The sequence below is a fragment of the Rattus rattus genome, chromosome 3, assembly GCF_011064425.1.
Source record: "Rattus rattus isolate New Zealand chromosome 3, Rrattus_CSIRO_v1, whole genome shotgun sequence".
Taxonomy (NCBI): Eukaryota; Metazoa; Chordata; class Mammalia; order Rodentia; family Muridae; genus Rattus; species Rattus rattus.
Window position 1 is genome coordinate 60,456,061 of NC_046156.1, and position 23,695 is coordinate 60,479,755.

Below are 23,695 nucleotides of genomic sequence, written 5' to 3' on the forward strand. Positions count from 1 at the left end.
AGGACAATGGGGCGTCTCAGGTCTAGGAAGGGACACTATGAACATGGGGCAAGCCCAGCCTCTTAACGAGCTAAGTCCCCTACCTCATCTGTGCAATCACAAGCTTGTGCTGAGGGCTAATAGGTTATTCAGATAAACTTGTCTACCTCACAGCAAATGGGCAATGCATGCTCAACCTGACACTATTAAAGTCCAACATTTTCAATGTACTGATTGATTCATTTTATGATAGGGCACATGCTACGACACACGCATGTGGGAATCAGAGGACACTTGCGGAAGTCAGTTCTCTTCTTCCACCAAGTAGGTCCGAGGGATTGAACTCAGGTCATCAGGCTTGGCAACAAGCCCCTTTACCCACTGAGCCACACTGACAGCCCCAAAAGTATAATCATTTTTACAGTTCTCGATTATAAGCAACTAGGCTGTCAGACATAAAATATGATCTTGCAGGCAGAAGAGAAATAAGCCCCAAGATCATAATGGGCAGAGATGTGGAGGCCGGAGAGGTGTCAGCTGTCCACTCACCTGTGCATGCTCTTCCTTGTCAACAAAGACACCGTTGATCCTGAGCACTCTGTCGCCATCTAGGAGCCCTGCCTTCTCTGCTGGGCTCCCCTCCTCAATCACCCGGACCAGGTGACCGTCAGTGTCCTTCTCAATGCGGAGGAAGAAGCCATAGTTCTGCCCCTCTTTTTTGGACAATTTACACTCTCTGGGGTTGAAGGTGGAGGCCATTTCTGTGATAAAAACAGATAAATCCATGGGCAAGAAATCTAGTCAGAGCACGAAACCCTGAGAGCGTCCAGCCCAGCCTACGCCTCTGCTTGCCTGGATCCATTTTTCCGTGTGCAGTGCAGCAACACTGGGGCCCAGGGAGCCTTTGTGCAGACCATGCTCACAATTTCCAAATCTACTCCCTAAGAATGCCTTTTCACCTAGTGCATCCAACTGCATACTTAACACAGAGGCTCCACCTCGAATACTAACCAAATTCAACTTTGTCCCCTGCCCTAAAGAGGGCAAGTCAAAAAACGATGATCCAGAATGTTTAAGGAGCCAGATAGGATTCATTTGGGAGTGTACTGGTGCATGCCTGTGTATGTGTGTGTGCCTGTGTGGGTATGTGTGTGTGCATGTACCTGTGTGTGTACATGTACCTGTGTGTGGCTGTGTGTGTGTGCCTATGTGTGCCTGTGTGTGTGTCATGTACATGTGTGTGCACATGCCTGTGTGTGTGTGCCTGTGTGTGTGTGCATGTACCTGTGTGTGCCTGTGTGTGTGCCTATGTGTGCCTGTGTGTGTGTGTCATGTACATGTGTGTGTGCACATGCCTATGTGTGTGTGCCTATGTGTGCCTGTGTGTGTGTGTCATGTACCTGTGTGTGCACATGCCTGTGTGTGTGTGCATGTACCTGTATGTGCCTGTGTGTGTGTGCCTATGTGTGCCTGTGTGTGTGTCATGTACCTGTGTGTGCACATGCCTGTGTGTGTGTGCATGTACCTGTGTGTGTGCATGTACCTGTGTGTGCCTGTGTGTGTGCCTATGTGTGCCTGTGTGTGTGTCATGTACATGTGTGTGCACATGCCTGTGTGTGTGTGCCTGTGTGTGTGCATGTACCTGTGTGTGTGCATGTACCTGTGTGTGCCTCTGTGTGTGTGTGCCTGTGTGTGTCATGTACATGTGTGTGTGCACATGCCTGTGTGTGTGTGCCTGTGTGTGTGCATGTACCTGTGTGTGTGCATGTACCTGTGTGTGCCTCTGTGTGTGTGTGTGCCTGTGTGTGTCATGTACATGTGTGTGCGCACATGCCTGTGTGTGAGTATGCCTGTGTGTGAGTGTGCCTGTGTGTGTTTTGTGTGTGTGTGTGTGTGTGTGTGTGTGTGTGTGTGTGTGTGTGTGTGTGTGTAGAAATCAGAGGTGACGTCAGGAGTCCTTCTCAATCCCTCTCCATCTTGTTTATTGAGACAGGTTCTGTCAATGGACCCAGAACTCACTGATCTGACCATAGCAGCTGGCCAGGGGCCTCTATCTCGACCCCTTCTGCGTGAGGGCTGCAAACACACCCCAAGCCCAGCTTTTTACAGGCTTTAGAGGACTCCAAGCCCTGTCCTCACGCTTGCCCAGTAAGCACTTTGCACATGTTCGGCTTCCCAGCCCCAGGAGTCTCATTAGGACATTCCCACAAGGGCTCTGCCCACATCCACTCTAAGAAGCCCCTTAGCGCTCAGATCTGCTGAGCCTCTCAGGTTCTAGGAGTTAGGGGTAGACCCGTGAGTAAGAGAGCTACGTGCCGCCTTTCCCACTTGCAGAGTAGTTGTTCATAATTGTATTTTTAAAAGAAAATGTTATGTGTGTCATGCTGTGGAAGAACGAGAGAGGTATGTGATGACACAACAGAGGGTCTTTGGAAAGAAGGCGCGGGCTAGAGAGAAATAGAACGGGCTCCCTGGAGAAATGACTTTCTAAGAAGTACGAGGCTACTGAGAAGCAGGTGAGGCAGGACAGGGCAAGGCAGGCTTCAAACAGCTGAAAAGAAGGGAGGAGAGGAGAGAAGGAAGAAGGGGAGGTAAAGTGAACAAGGAAAGGGGGAGGTGGGAAGGGAGGGGGGAGAGGGAGAAAAAAGAGACAAAGCCAGGCATCAGGCCTGGCTGACACTCTGGTAATGGAACAGGAAAGGTGGGGGTGTCCCGGCCCAGGCAAGCAGCCCTCAGCAAATGCAGTGGAGCACACAGTTTGTGAAAGTGGGTGTCGGTCTAGGGAAGAAGGGGTTCAGCAGTGGAGGATAGGAGTGTAACCAGGAGATAGGATCAAGTCCGTAACCTATACATACGAAACTATGAAACAATGAATGCGGTGGGAAGGAAAAATCACCATAAGTGACCCAGGAGTTTCTAGTCAAAGTAAGGATGGCCAAAAAAAGGACTCCAATGACAGGTAAGGCCACTTCTGTCTCCACCCACACTGCCCCCCTCAGCCCCCACTACAGGAAGGGGGCTGGGAACCAAGGGAGAGCAGGAACACATGGATCCTTACTGCTCAGGAAAATGGGGGGACCACCGGGGGCTCCAAGGCCTCCCCGCTCATCACTGTCCTTTCGGAGGATGGTAGGAGTGGGGTCCAGCCCAACAAGAGGCTGACAGAAAGCAAAGGGCCAAGATGGCTGCAGCCCACGCCTTCAATCATCTTCAGGGCAAGCTGTGTGTGTTCCCCTCATCATGGCTCCTACTCGGAGGACAGGAAGAGGTGACCATATGAAACACGGAGGGGACAGAACAGGAACAGGCAACGCTGTGCAGCAGGAAGGCCTCAGCCACCTGTGGTTCGGCCACCTTACATGCTCTCTGCAAGCTTGGTGTGAAGCTTCATGTGGTCAAAAAGAGCGAGAAACAGACCCCATCGGGCTTCAGGAGAGAAGAGCAAAGCTACATACACCAGTGGCCATCACCTACACACTGGGAGAGCACAGCCGCTCTCCTACATCAAAAGGCACAAGTGGGGGCAGGGTTGGGGGAGGGGGGTGGCCTCCTGGGGAGGAAGGGGCTGAGTGCAGATGTCTCCAGCCTGGACTCCTCCCTTGCAGGCACCGCTTCCAGCTTTAACAGCTCTTTCGGTCCAGCCTGCACATGTCTCCTCCGTTTCCACCACATGCAAACTCTTCTCTAAACCCGACAGTTCTCAACTTCAGGGGGCTGAGAAGTCTTAAAGGGATCTGTCAAAGATGCCTGGAACGTGCGGAGAGTCAGGCAGCCCCGTGCACGTGTCCAACGCAAATGCGCCTTTACAGACAGAACAGAGGCTGCTGCCTGCCGGGTGCTCAGACGAGGAGGCTGGTTTGGGTCAACGGGCGAATGCTCATCTTTAAGGCACCCACCTTAAAGCTCAGCTGTCTCTGAGCCACAGGTCGAGCCTCTGTGGCCACCACCACAGGATCCCTCTTCTCCTCCTCTGCAGCCCAAAGAAAAGTGCGATCTCTTCCCTAGAGAAGACCACACTGGGGAATGTTCCCCCCTCTCACTGGACATCCTAAGCCCAACGGGCCAAGGCGACATGAGTTGACTCTTTCTTGGCACACTTTCAGACGGCGTCTTGTTTTGGGTGGCTTGGTTCAAAGTTTCTAAACGGCGATGCTGAGAACAGTGAGACCTGCACCTGAGGCTTTGAAGAGACTCAGGTACAGGAGGTCACCATTTCTTCCCACAGCTATGGTTGAAGTGAGGGTTAGAACCAGCTCCCAGCAACAGCAAAACTGACCTGTCCTCATGGTCCCCGTTCTGTTCATCTCCTGTCACGTCTGTCACCAGACTAATACTGCTCCATGCGTCACGTCCAGCATAAACAGTAGATGTAAATACCCTCGCCCCAACCCAGCCACTCAAAACTTCAGATGCCTGACCTCCCATGGGCCACACGACCCTTCCCACTGCAGGGTCATAGAAAGCCAGTTCACTGCGGCATCTCAGGGGCCCCGCTCCAGTACACCTCCATTCCTCACTCTGTCTATGCCACATCCTGGTTTTATGCGGTTCCTATCAGACATGGTCTGTGGTTAACATGTCTGTGTCACTGCTGCACAAGGAGATATCTGGACTCTGACTAACTAGCGGACGTTGTACTTAAGGGTCCATTTCCTCTTTCTTCAGCCCCCAGCCCTTGTACTTCTTGATGTAGAAATCTGAGGCCAATCCTTGATGGGGAGTGTGCAGGTCATCAGAGAGAACTTGGAGATTTCGAGAACATCCCCAATGGCGCTATTCCCAATCATCAAAATACCGAAGATGAAAAGGAGCTCATGACCGGTGTCTAAGCAGACATGGAAAAGTCAATTCTTGGCAACAAACTTACTTGTCTGTGAGAAAAAGAACAAAGGCCCTGGCGGGCACACGGGGAAGACTCAGAGGCATTGGCCAAGTACACAGGGAGGACTCCCGCAAGTTTGTCCATCACTCTACTTGATAATATCACTCTCACCTTTAGACTCCACTTTCTTCCAAAGCAATCTGATTCTTGCTACCAAGAAAGAATGCTATACCTAGGCCCAAAAGAAGAACTTAGTGCATTTTGCAAGTTTGGAAGGCAAGTTAAGGAACACAGAAGCATTAGGAGACTCTTCTGCCAGGATCAGAGTAGAAAGGATTCAAACTACTAGGCTGTTCCCTCAGAAAAGAAATAGGTGATGGGGCCCGAAGTTGGCGCCTAAGCCCAGGGCTTCTTCTCACTACCCACACAGTGGCCACAGATCCTTAGGTAAATACTGCTCTTTACTGGCTCCTGCACGAGCAAGCTGGAAGCCAGGGCTGGAAGCCAGGCCTCCAGAGGTCAAGGCCACTGAGGCCCAAACAGCAGCAGGTCCAGCTTAGTTGGCAAAGGGTAAAAGGAAGTCTACTTTGGCCTCACGTCTGGGGCTGGAAGCTGCAAGGCTTTCACACAGCTATTTGGAGGAACTTGGCATCGTTCCCGCCATGAATGGGGTTTGTGGAAGGGCCGGCCTGTCCTGTCAGCCTGCTCCACCCAAACCTCTATCGCAAGCCTCCGTTCCAAGACAATGTTTCCAGTAGGCAGAAATGCCCAGTGAGAAATGTCACAGACAGGAATGCTCATAAGCCAACCCAGACAGAGGCAGGGTGAAGAGGTGTTCAAAGCCATTTAAACATCAACTTCATGACCTCCTGACAGGATTTGAAAATCTAAACTTGAGTGGGAACCTGACAAGGATATAAACTGTGCTCCCAACCCAAACATGACCATGGGAGACCTGAAACATTCCATGCTCAAAACCCAGGAGCATGTGTGACGGTGTACATCTTTAATTTCAGTACTTGGGAGGCAGAAGCAAGAGGATCGGAGTTGAGGCCAGCCTGGTCTACAGAGTGAGTTCCAGGCCACATAAGGAATCAGATATGGGAGTTGGCTCTTGATTCTGAGTTTGATCCCCAGCAACAGTTGCTATGGTAACACACAATTGTAACCCCAGAGCTGGGATGGTGGAGACCAGTAGATCCCTGGCTGATCAACCAGACAGCCTGCTCAAGGGTAGCGAGAGGCCCTGTCTCAAGAAAGAAAAACCATCACTGAGGTTTGACCCCTATCCCTACAGACACACCCCCACACACATGCACAGGCATGCACTCACATGTCAACAAGAGCAAAACCTAGTTCTTGTCTTACTCCTGCGAGTTTTTACACACACGTGCATACACACACACAAGAAAGACTCTCTATATAATCCTCCCAGTCCTGGAAATTCACTCTGTAGACCAAGCTGGCTTCGAACTCAGAGACCCACCTGCCCCTGCCTCCCAGTGCTGGGATCGATGTTTTGCACCACCAGTTGATCTTACTGTTTTGGTTTTGTTTGGACTTTGTTGGGTTTTGCAATGTTCTGGTTCAAACCCAAGGCCTGAGTTCTACCACTGGCATTTGCTCCAGGCAAATCCTTCCTCCAAGGAAGGAAAATAAATAGCAATTCCTAGAGAAGTAAGATCATGGAGACCTCAGCATCCTCTCCTCATCCCTGGGAGCTGTGCAGCCCTGCCCACCTACACCAGCTGCTTCCGTCCATGTGAGCAGATAGGCCACTCCAAACGACACAAGCTCAGTGACCACCAGGCACCACTAGCAACAATAAGTCATGTACATGAGAACTCACCATAGGGGCTGGAGAGAGGCCTCAGTGGTGAATAGTACAGACCGCTCTCCCAGGAAACCTGGGTCCAGTTCCAGCACCCACACGGCAGCTCACAACCATCTGAAACTCCAGTTCCAAGGGATCTGTCATCCTCTTCTGGCCTCTAAGGAAACCAGGCATGCATGTGCCGCACACACACACACACACTCGCACACAGGCAGGCAGGCAACACCCTCGTGTATAGATAAAATTAAAACATAAATAGATGAACTCAGTGTCAGGTAAGGGACGTCATCTCAATGCTCACAGTCACCCACAAACTGGATCTCAATCCCAGCTGTCCCTCAGAGTCACCTGCAAAGAGTCATTTAAAAAAATAAATAAAAATAAAAATAAAAACAAAGCCACACTTAGTCCCCACCTCACGTCTTTGGGCACAGATTCTCTAGGCGTAAGTAAAGAAACTAATCTTTGAGATCCGCCCACATCGCTTGATGATGATGCTCCCCCCTCACAGTCACAGAAGAACGCAAGTCATGGTCGGATGAGCTAGTAACTGTCACCCAGAGCTTTACCTTTACTCCCTCAAGAAGCCGTGGTGACAGTCTGCCTCAGAGAGCCCTTTGGTCACCCTGCGCGGTCCTCAGGATCTGGCTGTGTCTATGGCAAGTGCCTGACCACAGGGCCGGGTACAGAAACATACGGCAACCTAAATAATGCCTATGCGGGCTGTCTGCCTCCCCATGCACTAGTTGCAAGCAGTTGTGAAGCCAGGCAGACATAGAGTCAAGCAGGTGACAGTGACTTTTAACCTATGGATTTTAAGAGAACTCTGATGCAGGCCTCAAAACTAACTGCCTTCAAAGCTAGCCAGACTTGGGGGTAGATACCTTTAATCCTGGCACTCAGGAGACAGAGGCAGGCAGATCTCTGAGTTGGAGGCCAGCCTGGGCTACATATTAAGATCCTGTGTTTAAAAAAAAAAACAAAAAACTAATGCCACGCCCTTTCCCTCACCCAGCTGCACTCAGGTCTGAGAAAGCTCGCCAGTAGCCCTACTTCAGCTTCTCACTCCATGCCAGCTTCTACACTCAGCAGGAACAGTCTGTTTAGAACCACGAACACAACTTCTTCAACGTCCCACTAAACATCAAGGGGACTTTTACCCCACACTCGTTCATCTGTTCGCACCAACTACATCCACCCCATACTAATAGACAAAGCACACAAGTTCTCAAGGGACCTCCAAGTCAGTTAGGTCAGGAAAAGGGTTGACAGAGCACTCCCTTGAGCTGGACAAATGGCTCAGCAGTTAAAAGTGCTCACTGGCCACGCTGCCAGAGGGTCGGGGTTCAGTTCCTAGAACCCACCTGATGGTTCACCACTGCCTGTAACCAATCAATTCCAAGGAATCTGATCCCCTCTCCTGGTGTCAGTGTTCACCAAGCATGCACGTGATACAGTTATACCTGCAGGCAAAACACCATACACACAATAAAATTTCGAAGGGCAGAGGGATCACCACTCCGAACAGAGGTAAATGTGTAAGACCCACACCTCCTCCGAACAGATCGAGGAATACTTTAATGAGGGTTTGACTTTGATAACAGATGGGCGGGGTTTCAGCTGCATCCAGGTAGGCACATGACTGTTTCAGACAGGGAGTGGCTGTCAGTCCACAGAATGGGAAGTCCTTTCTGTACACTTAAGGCAGAGATAAAAATCAAATCAAAGGGAGATTGTGGGTGGCAGACATGAAAGAATTTCATTTCCAGACCTAGGTATCTGGCTGTGGTTGGATCGGTGCACAGGGACCACTCGGCGTGTTCTAACAAAGGAACAGTAAGTTCAGAGTTGGGCTCAGGATTGATGGATGGGCTGGACTAGAACAGACACCCTGGAGGCAGGCGATTGCAGTGATCCGACAGGTGATAAGGGCCTCTTGGCCTAGAAACTGTGACGCCAGAATGGAGAAGAGGCAGGCAGAGGATCTTCCCAGAGTGCTAAGCAGTCAATTGCATCCAACCTTGTCCCTTCAGATCTCTCCAAACAGAGATGGCATCAGACAGATCAAGTGCAACACCACAAGTCACAGTGTGTGCATTGTCCAGATCAGCCATCGTGGGGAGCTGCAGGAATGGGGCACAGGGTATCAGGGCATCAGAGCCACATACTTCTTCCTTCGCTAGTGCTCTCCAGCTAAGCCTGTCTGCTCTGCCACAAAGTCTGGTTTTTATGTCACCTAGAATTCCCCACCCTACCCAGTTTATTCTACCAATCAGCTCAAATATTCGTTACCACCTCCGGGCTGGGGACTCCCTTTCTAGTATGGGCTGGATGATGGCCCCGCCTCTGAATACCAACATTGACCGTGATCTCCAACATGACCACACTCAGAGATAGGAATGTTAAAGTGGCAACTAAAATTAAGCCCTGAGGATGAGACCAAATCCAGTAGGGCCGATGTCCATTTTTAAAAGAAGGTGAGATGCCACAGATGCCCTCACACAGAAAAATACCATGGGAAGACACAACGAGAAGGTAGCCATCATGAAAGCCAAGGAAGGAGGCCTGAGAGGGCCAACCTTAAGACATCTGTGTCTTGTGTTTCTGGCTTCCAGACCTACAAGAAATGGCACTGGGATTCTACCAGCTGCAGGATTCTATCGCAGCAGCCCTATCACCTTCTGCCTGAGGTAGACTTAAGGGCGCCAGTACGGCCTCGCTTCCAATAGGCATGTTGACAGGCACTTGTAACCCCCACGTGTGGGAGGCTTATGAGGGGGAGCATGAGTCTGAGGCCAGCGTGAGCTACATAGTGAGACCTTGTTTCAAAGAAACACAATGGAAGGGGGCAACAAAGTCAGTGTGTGACGGGCTTTAACTAGGGGACACAGCAGTTCTCCTGTAGCTCTGATGATGTTGGACGGGAGTCTCTTCCCAGGGCAATCTGTGTGAATGCACAAGTGACAGGAAGAGAGATAAGGAAGCAGCCTTGGGGAATTCCTAGAAAAAAATTCATCAGCAGAAAGCCCGAGCTTACATTGCCATCCAGAGAGGACTCCCAAGATAAGACACTGTAAGGAAGCCAGAGGATGCCAAGAGAGGAAGAAAACCAGGAAAGGCCACCGAGCTGAGAGAACAGAAGTCCAGGATACTGAACAAAGGCAACAGCAAAGGAAGACACATCAGAGGGTGGCTGGGACGGAAAGGTTTGTTTGTTTGCTTGCTTGGTTGGTTTGGATTTTGTTTTTTAAGATGTCCCCTGTGCCCTTGGCTAGTAGCCTGGAACTCACTATGTAGACCAATCAAAGATCTGCCTGCCCTGCCTCCCAAGTCCTGGATTGAAGGTGTGCAAGAGCACACGGGCCAGATGCTCCCACTTTTAACCGTAAGAAACCGTCAGCGTGTGGAGTGAGGTAGAGAACACAGAAGTGAGTTAGCGTTGATGAGACCGAATCCTTGACAGGTGGAGCAGGGAAGTGGGGTACAGGAAAACAAGGCCCATGTCAGCCCTTCCTTAAAAGCAGCTGGAGATGTAGAAAACTAGGAACTTTGGCAATGTGGACACAAAGTGTCACGCCGCAACATACAGTGGGGTCAAATAGATAAGTCAGTGATGGCATCTGGGAGAAGACAATCGTTGGGCCAGGGGTCCTCCATCCATTCCCTCCTGATAGTCTCTATAAAACTAATCTTAGCCAAAGGGGAGAATGCCTTTGCTGCCAGTGAACTGCTCAAATAACGCTGAGACCCGCCCTGCCCCAGGAGTATCCCATCAGTCTGAATGCTAGAGAGCCACGTGCTGTTAACAAGGGGCTCAAACAGAGCCTCAACAGTGAGCTGAAGTTCTCGGCATAGCTCAGCCCATAGCACATGAGCTCCAAGTGGAAGCCGGCAACGAGGGACCGGGAGAACACAAGGGGTAGAGGAGCTGGACTGAGCAAAGCATTGCTTCATAGGCTTAAAGCTCACCTATGTGGAGACCATGGTCACCAGAGAATACTTAGGAGATGGCTCAACTCAACCAGAAAGCATCACCAAATTTCCAAAGGATTTGATAAAGGAAGTAGGAAAAACAAGGACTCTACCTACAGTGGGAAAATGTGGTCTATGGTCAGCAATGGCCTCCAGAATGACAGCCCAAGTCCTGCCATCTTTGCCCATGTGATGGTCTGGATGCGGTAAGACTTTTACATAAGCATGGTAATCTACTGCCATTAGTCACACGTACATAGACTCGCCACAATCTTATCTAACAGTAATTAGAAATCAATCGTGTGATCAGAATGACAAGGGTAGCAGAGCTCTCCCCATGGCACCTATTTAAACACCTGCTCCAGGAAACAGTTTAACTGAGAGGTAAAGGCTTATGAGCCAGCTAATGAATAATGTTTAGCTTCGTTACGGAGCCCGCGGAAGGGTCCTCAATTATGTAACACAGGACGGAACCATAGAGTAAGCAACCGTGTCATTAAGGCAGAAGCGGGTTGGGGGGCAGGGTCGATCTGGCCACCTTCAGCCTGGACCTGGTTCACCTTCACTGACCTCCATGCTTGTTATAAAACCTGAGTGCTTCAACCAGAAGAGAGCAGCACTCCCGGGAAGTTTAACAGTGTATCTGCCCACATGTGCCTGAGGTCGCCCTTCTTGCATCTGCGCCCACCCGTGTGACCCGAAAGAGCAGAAACTGGCAGACTTCTGTTAGGAAAAAAAATATAATTGGTGGAATGTGGGCGTTAGGTCCAAAATCACAGACAAGCTGTGAACTCCCTATTCAGTCAACCCTGGCAAAGGGCTTCCCACCTAGACCGGTACATCCATCTCTGTCAGAACCTAGCACAGGATGTTTCTGCTAAGGCCATTAAAGAAATCATCTCATATGGCTAGAGAGACGGCTCAGCAGTTAAGGGCGCTGGCTGCTCTTGAAGAGGACCAGAGTTCAGTCTCACCACCCACATGATGGCCCACAACCTCCTGCAATTGAACTAATGTCTGCTGAACCCTGTGGGCACCAGGCACATGTGCAGTGCATGTACATATATGCCAGCAGAACGCTCATGTGCACAACACAAATAAACTTAGAAAGAAAGCAAGGAAGAAAGGGAGGGAGGGAGGGAGGGAGGGAGGGAGGGAGGGAGGGAAGAGAGAAAGCCTTCTATGCCTCAGCTGATGCTGACAGTGGAGTCTCTGGAAAGCAAGACACGAACACACGTTGACTTCATGCTTCAAAAACAATTTGCCTAGAGTACGCCTTACAGTTTTGGTGCAGCTGTCAGATGTTAGGCCACTAGGGCTCATCCTTTGAAAGGTAACATCTGTGGCGATTCAACCGGTCAAGTCTGTTTAAGTGATTAATACCAAAACCGAAGGAAACGCAAGGCCCTAAAGTATAGATGTGCTAACCATAGCTCCCCATCGTGACAGTTGCTGTTAGCTCTTAGCCAGGGAGATTTAAAATGCAGGGAATTCATGGACGCATTCCACTGAGAATTATCTAGAAAGCGGTGATGGCAAGGCCCGATGAGTAATTTTTATTTCTCTTTTATGACAAAGAATAAAATTTCTTATATCAAAGGTCATTTGATTTGCTGGTACCTAATATCCTCACTACTCCAGGCTCCATAAATGATATTTTATACTCTAGGCTAGGACTCTGCTCTGGGAGTTCAATGCCCTCCACACTTTGCTTACCTAAGAGTTTCAGGAGCTGTGAGAGATGGAGTGAAAAACTGTGAAAGCAGAGACAACGTTGAGAGAAGACTTCTTCCCACTGTTGATGGAACAGGTACCTGAAACAGCTAAGCCTCCATGAAGGTCAGCTGTAGTAAGGGTTTCCCCAAAATCAGCCCCTGTTTCACATTGCACTTAAGGTTTTCCTTTTTTATGCAGGATCTTATGTAACCCAGGCTTGAGGCAGTGGCTAAGCACACTGGCTGTTCTTCCAGAGGATCTGAGTTCAATTCCCAGCACCCACATGGTGGCTCACACCCATCTGTAATGGGAGCCGATGCCCTCTCCTGGCCTGCAGGTATATGTGCAGATATAAATCTGTATGCAGCTAGAGCACCTGTGTGCATTAAAACATGGAAATCATGTAGGCCAGGCGTAAAGCTTACCTTCGACTTGAGGTTCTCTTGCTTCTACCTCCTGTGTAGAGCTCACACCACACACCACCTGGTTTATGTGGTGTTAGCGATGGAGCCAGGGGATCGGGCCCAGGGGCTAAAGCACACTGGGTCAGCACTCCCCAGTCCCTGAACTTGCGTTTCTACCCACTTCCATGTTTCACGGGCTTGGTCTTTTAGCAGTGTCCTCCTGCCTCTAGATAAACTCTCCAACCAGCGTCCTCACTGGTCAGCCTCTAAAACACCCATCAAAAAACAAAAGTGGGGACTCCTGCTTGGGCATTGAGCACTCATCGCTCTTGCAGAAGCCCCAGTTCTGTTTACCTCAGTACCCTCTACTGCTCCTCAGGAAATAGAACGCCATGCTCTGCATGACCACCCGCACCCAGCCTGCCCTTTGCACATCCCCAGGGTTACCTTCCCAGATGCTGACTGTGCATTCATAGCAGGTGCTAAGTAAACAATTTTTCCATATGAATGAGTCCAAAACCTTGCCAGGACCCAGCCAACGTTCAAATCCTTGCCTGACTAGCACACCCTGTAGGGATCCTATCACTCCTCCTTTAAGCAGCTTCCTAATGTTCATCAAGGTTTATTTAGCACCTCAATGAGGCAGGTGTCAGGTTCAACCCAGACGAGGTGAAACTCTGCCTTGCCTTCAGGGAGCCCAGAATCCAGTGGGACAGAGTTACAAAACACAGTCCTGGTGCTGACAATTGGTGCTAGGATAGTTTCAATGGGTTATTGTTAAATTACACACTTATTGAGTCCTTTTTTTTTTTTCACGTGGGGGAAAAAAAGACTCTAGAAGGCTAAGTTGGTTTCACCTGGCCAGATCTGCAGGGCCTAGATTCCAATGTGAGGTCTGGGTTCCTTCTACTCCCCAACCTCAAGGGGACCATGGAGATAGTGTGGGAAGAGGAAGACGACTCCAGGCTGAAGAGCACACATATCTTCATGTGATAGAATCACCTCAACGCAGATATAGGATGAGAGAAAGGAAACTGGTCAGGTTAGACGACAAAGCACCTTGGACTCAGGCCTGAAGATTACAGACAACATTGGTTGTTTGTGTCAGTGTCCCCATCGAGACAAGCTGCCTGCAGAGGAGGCACTAAAGTTCCCTGTGGTGCTTTCACACTACGGAAATAGTCTGTATGGCTGATGGGAACCCCATGAGCTAGTCCTGCTTGGGGTTTTGTTGTTTCCTTGTTTTACTTTTGTGTTCCCATGGTTCCGCCCAGCGTCATAAGTACAGTATCTGGTTCTAGCCAGGTTCGGGCGGCAGATGTTTCAAGCCCAGAGCAAAATCTTCAGCAGCTATCACAGAAGCAAGGTGTCATCGTCCCTACTGCAAAGCTCTTGCCTCTGCCAGGCATCCCCCGAGTTCTCTGGAATCCCATACATCGCAAAGGGAACTAAAGACAATTGTGACGTAACCCGTAAGACGTGTGAGCATTTAACTTTCCGAACAGCAGGAATTAGGTCCCACCATACTCAGATGAGGAAGAAGCAGGGGCTCGAGAGTAGCTCATTGCCCCTGAGGCACAGGTACCCAGTGATCTTAACACCTCATCCCGGGTGCCTACCAGGCAAGGGGATAACATTGAGCTAAGTGATCTCTCCTGAAGAACCAAGGAAAAGAGCTGCTGAGGTTTGAGGGGAAGCTGTCCATCTCCACCTTACTGTTCTCACTCATTTTCTATGCAAAAAACATGAGACTATTTAACCAAGATGTGAGCAGAAAGGCCCTTTTCCACATTGGGACAACCTGACAGATTCCAAGTTCCTCAGCCCCCTCTCCAAGGAGTTCCAGGTCCTTTCCCTCCGCACCACACCAGTTTCCATCCACCCGAACATCCAGGCATCTATTCTGAGCCAGGATCTGTCCTAAAACCTGGGAGCACAGCGAGTAACAAAGGCAAGAACCCTATCCCCTTGAAACTTAACACTTGGCAAAGTAGGCAAGGATTTCTGATGACAGATGCTATGGGGTGATGTGACATCGTGACAAGGTGGAGGGAGGCTCAATCTAGGAAGTCCGTCTCAGATGGAAACATTCGAATTCATCCTCAAATCACAAAGGGCACCCCTTCAAAGCACAGACCCACCTCAGACGTGGAAGGCCCTTAGTGAGCATCAGGTCTCAAGTCCTTTTAGTTGTTGGTGAGAAAATAAAGGCTCAGTGACACCAAAAGACTAGCACAGGGTCTCCTAACTGTGGGTGCCACTTCCGGCTACTCCAGGGCACGCACGTTTGGAGTTTTTCATTTGAAGAATGAGCAGCTTAGATTTATACTTTCAGGCCCCTCAAACACGTTCATATTTATAATTTCATTTCCAGAACAACCTTAGGAAAATGGTGTCTGGCTTCCTTCAACAGATAACAAAACTGAGGTGAGGAATAGATCTAATGACCTGTCATAGTGAACCAAGACCTTAGGCATTGGCTTCCCAGACCTGTACTCTCTCCCTTGGGTGAGCAGCCTAGGAACATAATACAGCATCAACGAGTTCCCAGGGAAGAGACCTTACCAGAATCAAAGATGAGGACAATTTGCTCGGCCATAACCCACAAATGCAATGTCCCTGAGTTGATGGTACACGAAAGACATGTGTTTCTATATGACCTGAGCAGCGAGGGCCCTGTGACTTACGGATACAGAATGGTGCTTTCTTCACCAAAGCCACTTGAGAGTCTGGTTCATCCCCAGCCCAGGAGTCTCCAGAACCGATGTGCCCTTAGGTAAAGGCCCCAGTGCTGGGAAATGAGCTTCTCCCAAGCTTGCCTACACACAGAAGCATCTGGGAGAGCTTCACAGTAGCAAGACATTTCAGGTCCACACAAGCCAGAGAGATTGAGAGATTCTCCCGAAGGGAGACTAGAGGACCTGAATTTCTACTCAGCCAACCCAGCAATCCCTGGCTTTCCTCATGGCTAAGCACTGCCTTGGGAGATAGAAGAGGCACCAGTGGAAATTAGGTTAGGCTGTACGTTTTAAGGGCTGTAAGGAAGAGTCTTCCCTTGCATTTAGCCTTCCGTAAATTCTTGGATAGTAAATCCTCAGAAGAAACTTCCCCGTGGCCTGTGACGTCTGGTCTCTGTCTCTGGGCTATGCAACAAATCTCCATACAGCACCCCCACCTCGACCACCCCATCTCATGTGACCCCCCGGGAAGCGAGCAGCCCACCAATGCCTTCGCCAAGTAGAGCCTGCACATCTCTAGTTAAAAGGACTATGGCACCCCTGGAAGACAGTCCTCGCCCGCCGCCCCCCACTTAACCTGTGCTCCCACCACCACAGAGGCCTCAACCCCTCCCCGACAGCTACTTGCTATAAAAAAGAAAAGAGAAAAGTGGCTCCAGCCCAGGCAGCAGGTCACAGAAGCCACTTCTTACCTGTGGAGAAGGATCCGCTCCGTCACTAGAAATTCTCCCTGCTGTGAACACTACTAGTCTTGGAACTCCCTGGACTTTGGACCAAGATTGATTTAAAAGCTGATGTATTTAACAGGGACGTGTGGTCTGAGTTCAAGTGACCTCTGTCCTGCTCCCTGCCAGCAGGCAGGGTCCTAAGCTAGAAATGCCTGAGAGTCCTCAGCAAAGTCAAGCCCTGCCCCCATCCCAGCCTAACAATGGGGTGGGGGTAGAGAAAGGTGGGGAGGAGGTGCCTCGGCCTTTCCAGTTCTACCCAATAAACAGAAGACTGGGTCACACCCAACCAATCCCCAATTCCAGTAGGAACCTCACTGTCCCTAGCACAGGGTCAGGGGATAATTGTCAGCCGCCTTCCACACTCAGGCTGTCCTGAGAGCAAGACACTGCCACTCCTGCCCAGAAAGCCACCAAGAGGCCAAAGACCCAGTGAAAGCAAAGCCCCGGTTCACCTGTCCCACCTCCACCACTGTCCTGGCGGCCTTGCTTCTTTCTGGGTCCCTCTCCTCTCCCGACGGCCGCCTCCAGTCTCTAACTCCTGATACCTGCCTTCCTCTTCACACACTCTGGGTCTCTCAGGAAGGCAGCCGGGCAGGAGACGTTCCCCTGTGGCCTGGTGTTGCTGCGCCACCACAGCAGTTGATCTCTATCAACCACACCCACACAAGCCATCCTCACCTGGAGTCTCGGCCCACAGTCAGGGCAGGAGACGGCTCACGGCAGTGAGACCAGGTAAACCCCAGGCTGTGCGCTGGGTGGCCTTGTCTTTCCTCCATTCGTGAAGAGCTGGCCATTTGTCTTCCCTGGGTCTTGGCTTTGCCCTCAGCCCAGGTGTGACCTAAGCCAGTGGGTAAGAAGTTTAAGCTGGCATCAGAGCCGCTCCATCATATCTGCCACCTCCTGTCTTTACGCTTTATTCTCCTGACCTCCAGTGGACCTTCCAAAGCTATTAGGATAGACTAGGTCGCTCGAGGTTGAAAATCTGACCCTTCCAGTTTCCAGACATCTGATCTGGGCTGATTACTTACAGCATCGCGATAGGACACGGCGTGTCTCATACACACAACTAACATTTTATTTGATTGTAATATAAACATTTAATACCATGCCTGTAATTAAGTCTGGTCTGATTAATATGGAGCAGGGTATTCTCTACGGGTTATATAGACCTAATAGGGTTATTACTCTCTCTAATCCTTTTCATGGGACATGATATTCATCTTCCAAATAAGAAAGCTTAGATCATCTGTTTAATAATCCTCCCCAGGATTATTGACCAGGAGGGCAGGAGAGCCAGCTGCCGACTCCACTCCTGTCTTAGAAGAGTCCTTTACAGCTGTGGTTAGGCCTCCTGCTGCCAGGAATGGCTTCCTGTGTCCCTGTTCACCTTTGCCAGGAGTAGGTGAACAGGGGCCAATGATGAGCTGTTCTCCATTGTTAGGGAGACAGAGTTGGGATTTTCTGGGTCACTTCCAAGTCCAAGATGGGATGATCCTAAATTTGCTGGATTTTAAGGTGCACATATGTGCACACCCCAAAGCCTGCCCTTGAGGGGGAACAATGCAAGCTCTGGTTTGTCTGCAGAGTCCTGCAGATAAAGACCTGCGAGTACAGGCTACAGCACGGGATATCGGGTGGTTTTGTTTCCAAAAGTGCTGGCCATGAAACCGAAGGCCTTATGGTGTTAGGCTAATGCCCTTATGCCTGTCACAGTCCAGTCCTGGCTTTGGCATCAGAAAGATTCAACCCTGGATCCTAAATATGTTATTAATGGTTTCTTCCATTGGTTAGTTTGTTCAAGTTTGGGGCTTTATTTGGTCAGGCAGCGCCTGTCTACACCCTGGAAAGGTAAAGACATGCTTACCAACATACAGTCTGTGGTAATTACCTGACTTGGTGTTTCCATTAAGGTGAGAATCCATGGCAGCTATGCCCCCAGCCCCGCACCTCTACTCCCTACCCATCGTCCAAGGCCAGTCTGTGACTAGGAATCTGCCAGAGAAATGTCTTTTTTCTTCCCAGAACCTGGGCTGAGATGGCCATTTTCTCACTGCCCTCTCCATCCCTTCATCCTTGCTCCATTTTGTCCATGAACACGTCATGTTCAGACGCATGCACATGCTAGCCGATTCCTTTGTCTCTCCACAGCACACTAAGTCCTCGAGAACAAAGGTGTGTATTTTCTTTTAGATTTTGTTTTTTTATGTGCACGGCTGTTTTGCCTGTGTGTATGTCTGTGCACCACATGCATGCATGGTGCCTAGGGAGTCCTGAAGAAGGCACCAGACCTCCTGGAACTGTAGTCACAGACAGTTGTGAGCCATCATGTGGATGCTGGGAATCGAACCTGGGTCCTCTAGGAGATCAGCCAATGCTCTTACCTACTTAGCCATCTCTTCGGCTCCTAAGATTTATATTTTTGTCACTTTATCTCAAATGCCTAGAATATAAAGCTACCATGTATTAATGTTTCAAGGACCTGTGAATGAAACACTAATTAATCCTGCCAGTACAGCTGGTTTATCCACCTCACACTGACTCTGTAACCTTGGGGCCTCCGTTCTCATCTCCCTGGGGTCACTTCAGCTGCTCTTAACTTCTAAGTACACAGCGTACCAACATTTATGAAATAAATTCGCTAGAAGTCCAAGGTGGTGAGTTGGGACTTTTGGGAGTTCGGGGCAGTATGGATGGCACTGTACCTGCTGCTCACGTGGCTTCCTATGCAACTGGTCAGAAACAGAAAGCTAAATTCCACCATTTCCTAGTGCTTTCCTCACTGTTTAAATACGCAGGTCACTATGGTGAGCAAGGGAGGCCTCTCAGGTCTGCAGCAACTTGCCTGGGGCCAGTTCCCTGACTGCTCAGCCCCTCCAGAAGCTGGAGCCACTGATATTTCGGCATACTTAGAGAACTATAAATATCATTGAGCTGGAAGTCTATGAATAATGTAAAGATGTCAGTTCTCGCCAATAGACGATAGACAGGCAGGCAGACAGGCAGACAGACAGGTATTTCCAGTGAGATTTCCCTGGATAAGCCAATTTTAAAAATAAAGCATAAGGACGTGGCCAATGAGAAGGCTCAGGGAGAAACTCAAGCCTGATGACCTGAGTTCAATCCCTGAAACCCAGAAAAAGAAAAAGGTGGGAGGAGAGAACCAGCTGTGCCCTCTGACCTCCATGAGCGTGCCCCATAGGCACACACCTGTGTGTGTGTGTGTGTGTGTGTGTGTGTGTGTGTGTGTGTGTGTGTGTGTGTAGGTGTGTGCTTATGAGTGAAGGTGCTTCAGAGTCCAGAAGAAAGTGTTGGGTCCCCTGAGCTAGAATTATAGGGAGACATGAGCCACCCGACACAGGTTCTCTGCAAGAGCAGCGCCTGTTCCTGGAGGGCTTTGCTGCGGTTGTTGATATCTCATTTTTGTTTTAATTTTGGGTTTTCCAAGATATGGTTTCTCTGTGTAACCCTGGGTGTTCTGGACTGCTCCCCACAAGACTCCCCTCTAGCCGCAGCCAATAAGCTTTAAATGTTATAGAGCGCACTGGAGCCCAGGAGATACTCCCCAGGCTTCCTGCGGCCAGGCTGGGGCTCCGTCAGGACACTGAGTTGCTCTGTTTAGTGTGGAAAGGACCTAAGTTGGCAACTCAGTAGCAAGTGCATGGCAAAGAGGAAGAGTGCTGTAATAAGGGCCTTTGACTTCTTGAGCTCACTTTTTACATTTTTTTTAAAATAATATAATACAAAATGTAACGCTACCTGAGTGCACCGTTCAGGGGCGTTCTGTGCTTCCACACTGCTGGGCAGCCATGGACACGAGTCTTTTCCACAGTGTTGTTGTTCTCCCAACGGAAGCTCCGTGCCTCTGAACACGGGCTCCCACTGCCCACACCCTAGCGCTCCACATCTGCCTTTGTCTCTAACTGTGGCCGCTCTAGGCTCCTCCTACAAGCAGAAAAGGCTATCCCTGACCTTTCATAATTTAATGGCACCCTTGTAGAAGTGTCAAGGCCTGAACTATACCTCACCGTATGCATAGACTTTCCTCACCATTCAGCAGTGGGCAGCTTGCTTCTGGGTTTCCATCTAAGCCTCGCTTCCCATCCTCCGTCGGAAAGCTGCTATCACATTTTCTCAGCTTTACGTCGTCGGGTGCATATGCAGACCAGCACGTGCACACGGAGGACAGCTCTTGGGAGTCGACTCTCTCCTTCCATCAGTGCGTCCAGTGCAGCCAGCTCAGCTCCTCAGCCATGGCGACTCGTGCTTTACCTACTGAGCCACCACTGGCCTCTCTTCCATTTTCTTGGTTATGTGCCCAGAAGTGGATGATATATTTAAGTTTTTAAGGAACCATTATACTGCTTTCTTTTAATTATTTATTGCACATATTTATGTGTGTGTGTGTGTGTGCGCACGCAAATGTGCCTTAGTGCACGTGTGGAGGTCAGGGGACACCTTGTGGGAGTCAGTTTCCTTCCCCTGTGGGTCCTGCTGTAGGACTCACGCGTGTTCCCCACTGAGCCGCCCTACCAACCCCATGCTGTGTTCCATAACGACCACATCAGTTTGCTTTATCGCCAGCAGCCCACAAAGGATCCAGTTTCTCCACATCCTCATAAACCCTTCGCTTGGTTTGTTATTTTAACAGCCATCCTCCTAATGAGAGTAGCAACTCATTTGCATTTCCCTCATGATCGAGGCTGATAAGCAGTACTTTTTCATATGCTCACAGCCATTTACCTGCTATGCAGAAACACCTCCTCAGGTCCCTCCCACAATTTTAAAAAGCCGTTCCTTCTACTCATGTTTTGATGCCCCAGCTTTCTCCTGACTATGAAACAAAGACCCAGAGAGATGAAGTGACTTATCTAAAGACATCTCAAGTTCATGGCAGCTGGTGGCTGGTGCCTTTGCTTCTATAGCCAGTGCTCTTTCCACGATACAAGTCAGCTTGGTCACAGGGGACCTGAGAGCCCCTGATTTTTATTTCAACTTCAACATTTAGTTGTCCCACGTGACTTTGCATTTGGAGTAGCTCCTTAACATACTCCAGCCCGACACTTCAGCCCCTGCTCTCCTCTGCCCCTGACCTGACTCAACTTTTATGACTGTTTCCCTTCGCCTCTTTGTGGTACTGGCCTCCGCCAACATCTAGAGAAGCCGCCCATGTGGGCTGCACACCTTTGGAGGAATTTATTAGGCCAGGGTCCAGATGCAGGACCGAGATAAGTGTTTTACAGCCGTGCAAGCAGATGGGTGGCTTGTGGGACAATGCTCATGGGACAATGCCACTCCTCTTTGCAGTAGTATTTGCACTGAGGCCCCGTGTGGTTGATGATCAGAATTTTCTAGTTCTTATAGCAAATGGTTTTCTTTATTTTATACAGTGGGTGTTTTGCCAGCCTGCATGTTTGTAGCACTCCCAAAAGCCAGAAGATGGTGCTGGATCCCTCGGGACTGGAGTATAGACAGTTGTTAGCCACCATGCAGGTGTTGGAAGTCAAACACTGGTCTTCTAGAAGAGTAGCCAGTGCTCTTAATTGCTGAGCCATCTCTCCAGTCCTATGAAAAATATGTATAGTCAGTCATTCCCTGTGGGGGTTTAAATATAATTTACGTCCATAGACTCGTGTGTGTGACTGTTTGGTCCACAGGGAGTGGCATTATTAGGAAGTGGCCTTGTTGAAGAAAGAATGTCACTATGGGGGCAGGCTTTGAGGTCTTAAAGCTCAAGTCTGGCCAGTGTGACACAGTGTCTTTCTGCTACCTGTGGATCCAGATGTAGAACTCCCAGCTCCTGCCCCAGTACCATGGCTGCTTGCACACTGCCAAGTTTGCCCATCCTGACAATAATGGACTAAACCTCCGAAACTTTGTCAGCCCAATTAAGCATTTTCTTCTGTAAGAGTTGCCCCGTGGACTTGGTGTCTCTTCACAGCAGTAAGACTCTGACTTAAACGTTCCCTCTTGGTTTTCCAAGTGAAAGGTGAGAATACACAATCTGCTTCCACCACAGGTAAATTGTGCTGCACAGCAAGAGTATAGCCATGTCCGAGGCGTCCGAATGTAGCCATCACACTTCGGAGTGCAGGTTTTAAGGGACTCTGCTTGCTTTTCTGTGGGATGCAGAGTGACCTGGATTCCATCTTAAAGAGCCAGCTTCCCAAGAGCCCATCAAGCTTCTCAACCTTCCTAATGCTGCAGTGACCTTTAACTCCAGTTCCTCATGCTGTGGTGACCCCAACCATAACATTATTTTCGTTGCTACTTCATGGCTGTAATTTTGCCATTGCTGTGAATTGTAAATTATCTGTGTTTTCTGATGGTCTTATATGACCCCTGTGAAAGAATCATTTGATACTCAAAGGGGTCATGACACACAGGTTGAGAACCACTGTCCTAAAGGAATAGGGTGGGCATCAAGAGCACAGCAAGAAAAGTGCACAGAGACTGGACACACCCCACACAGAGGCAAAGGGTCTTTGAAAAAGAACAGGAACAAGTGGCCCACCTGTGCCATGACTTCAAAGATGCCTTCCTTCAAAGTGTGGCCTCCAGGAAGGACCCCAGCACCCTTGGCATTGCAGAGAACTAACTGAGCCTGCTCTCTTTTTGTGCTTAGAATCCTAACACACCAGAGATTGTGATGACCCACCCCTGTAGCCTCTGCTACTCAGGAGCCGGAGGCAGGATTTCCAGATCGGGATAGCCTGGGTTACATAGCAAGTTTAAGGCAAACCTGGCCAACATAGGGAAACCTTGTTTTTTGTTTTTTGTTGTTGTCATTGTTGTTGTTGTTGTTGTTGTTGTTGAAACACTTTATTCAGAGGCTTGAGGAAAAGTTGTAGAAGTCCATGCTGACTGCTGTCCTACAGGGAGCAGACCTTACAATCTCCCCTTCACTAAGGGGAGACCTTGTTTCAAATCAGTCAACAAAGTCCTGGGAGTACAGTCGGCGGAACAGCCAACAGTTGTGCACCAGGCAGGAGGCTCTATGTTGAATCTCCAACATCACGAAATAAAGCATAATAAATAAAAAATAATTTTAATATACTGGGTTCCATCAGGCCCTGAAAGGAGGCACTTTGTTCTGAGCCTGTCCGTTGAGATGAGGATGTTCCTGCTGAGGTGGGTGGCACGCGGCCTCTGCACCAGCTCAGGGGGTTCTGCCCCTCACCCCTACAGTGCACCCTTGTGAAAAGGAAGCGTAAGGGTTCTTTGGAGAGTCAGTTGTGTTAGATGGTGTTTTATGGGGGCAACAGGTGAAGAAGGAGTGTTTTCTTGAAACAGACACAAGTGAAAGACTAAGACTCATGAAGGAACGTTTAGCTAAAGCAGGCACAGGTGAAAGGATGTTCTGCTAACACAAGCACATGAAAGGACGCCTGATAAAGGATTCTTCACTAACAGACAGGCATCGGTCCACCTTGCACTGTGTAGTTGAGCTGCATTTGTAAGGACCCCACAGAAAGAAACGCACCGAAAACCTTCCAGTGCTGTGC

The 23,695-nt window shown here is 49.6% G+C and overlaps 1 protein-coding gene across 3 annotated transcripts in view; it reads right to left on the reverse strand.

Annotated features, from left to right (window-relative positions):
* Positions 1-16,235, reverse strand: part of Pdzk1 (PDZ domain containing 1) — a 31,060-nt gene extending 14,825 nt beyond the window's left edge. For 2 of the 3 annotated variants that reach the window (XM_032897667.1, XM_032897665.1), the window contains exon 1: positions 529-765. In XM_032897667.1, the coding sequence (XP_032753558.1) occupies positions 529-765 (237 nt within the window). Of the gene's footprint in view, positions 1-528; positions 766-16,157 lie in introns of those variants that run through there. The other variant, XM_032897666.1, reaches the window with a different exon arrangement.
* Positions 16,236-23,695: the final 7,460 nt, after the last annotated feature.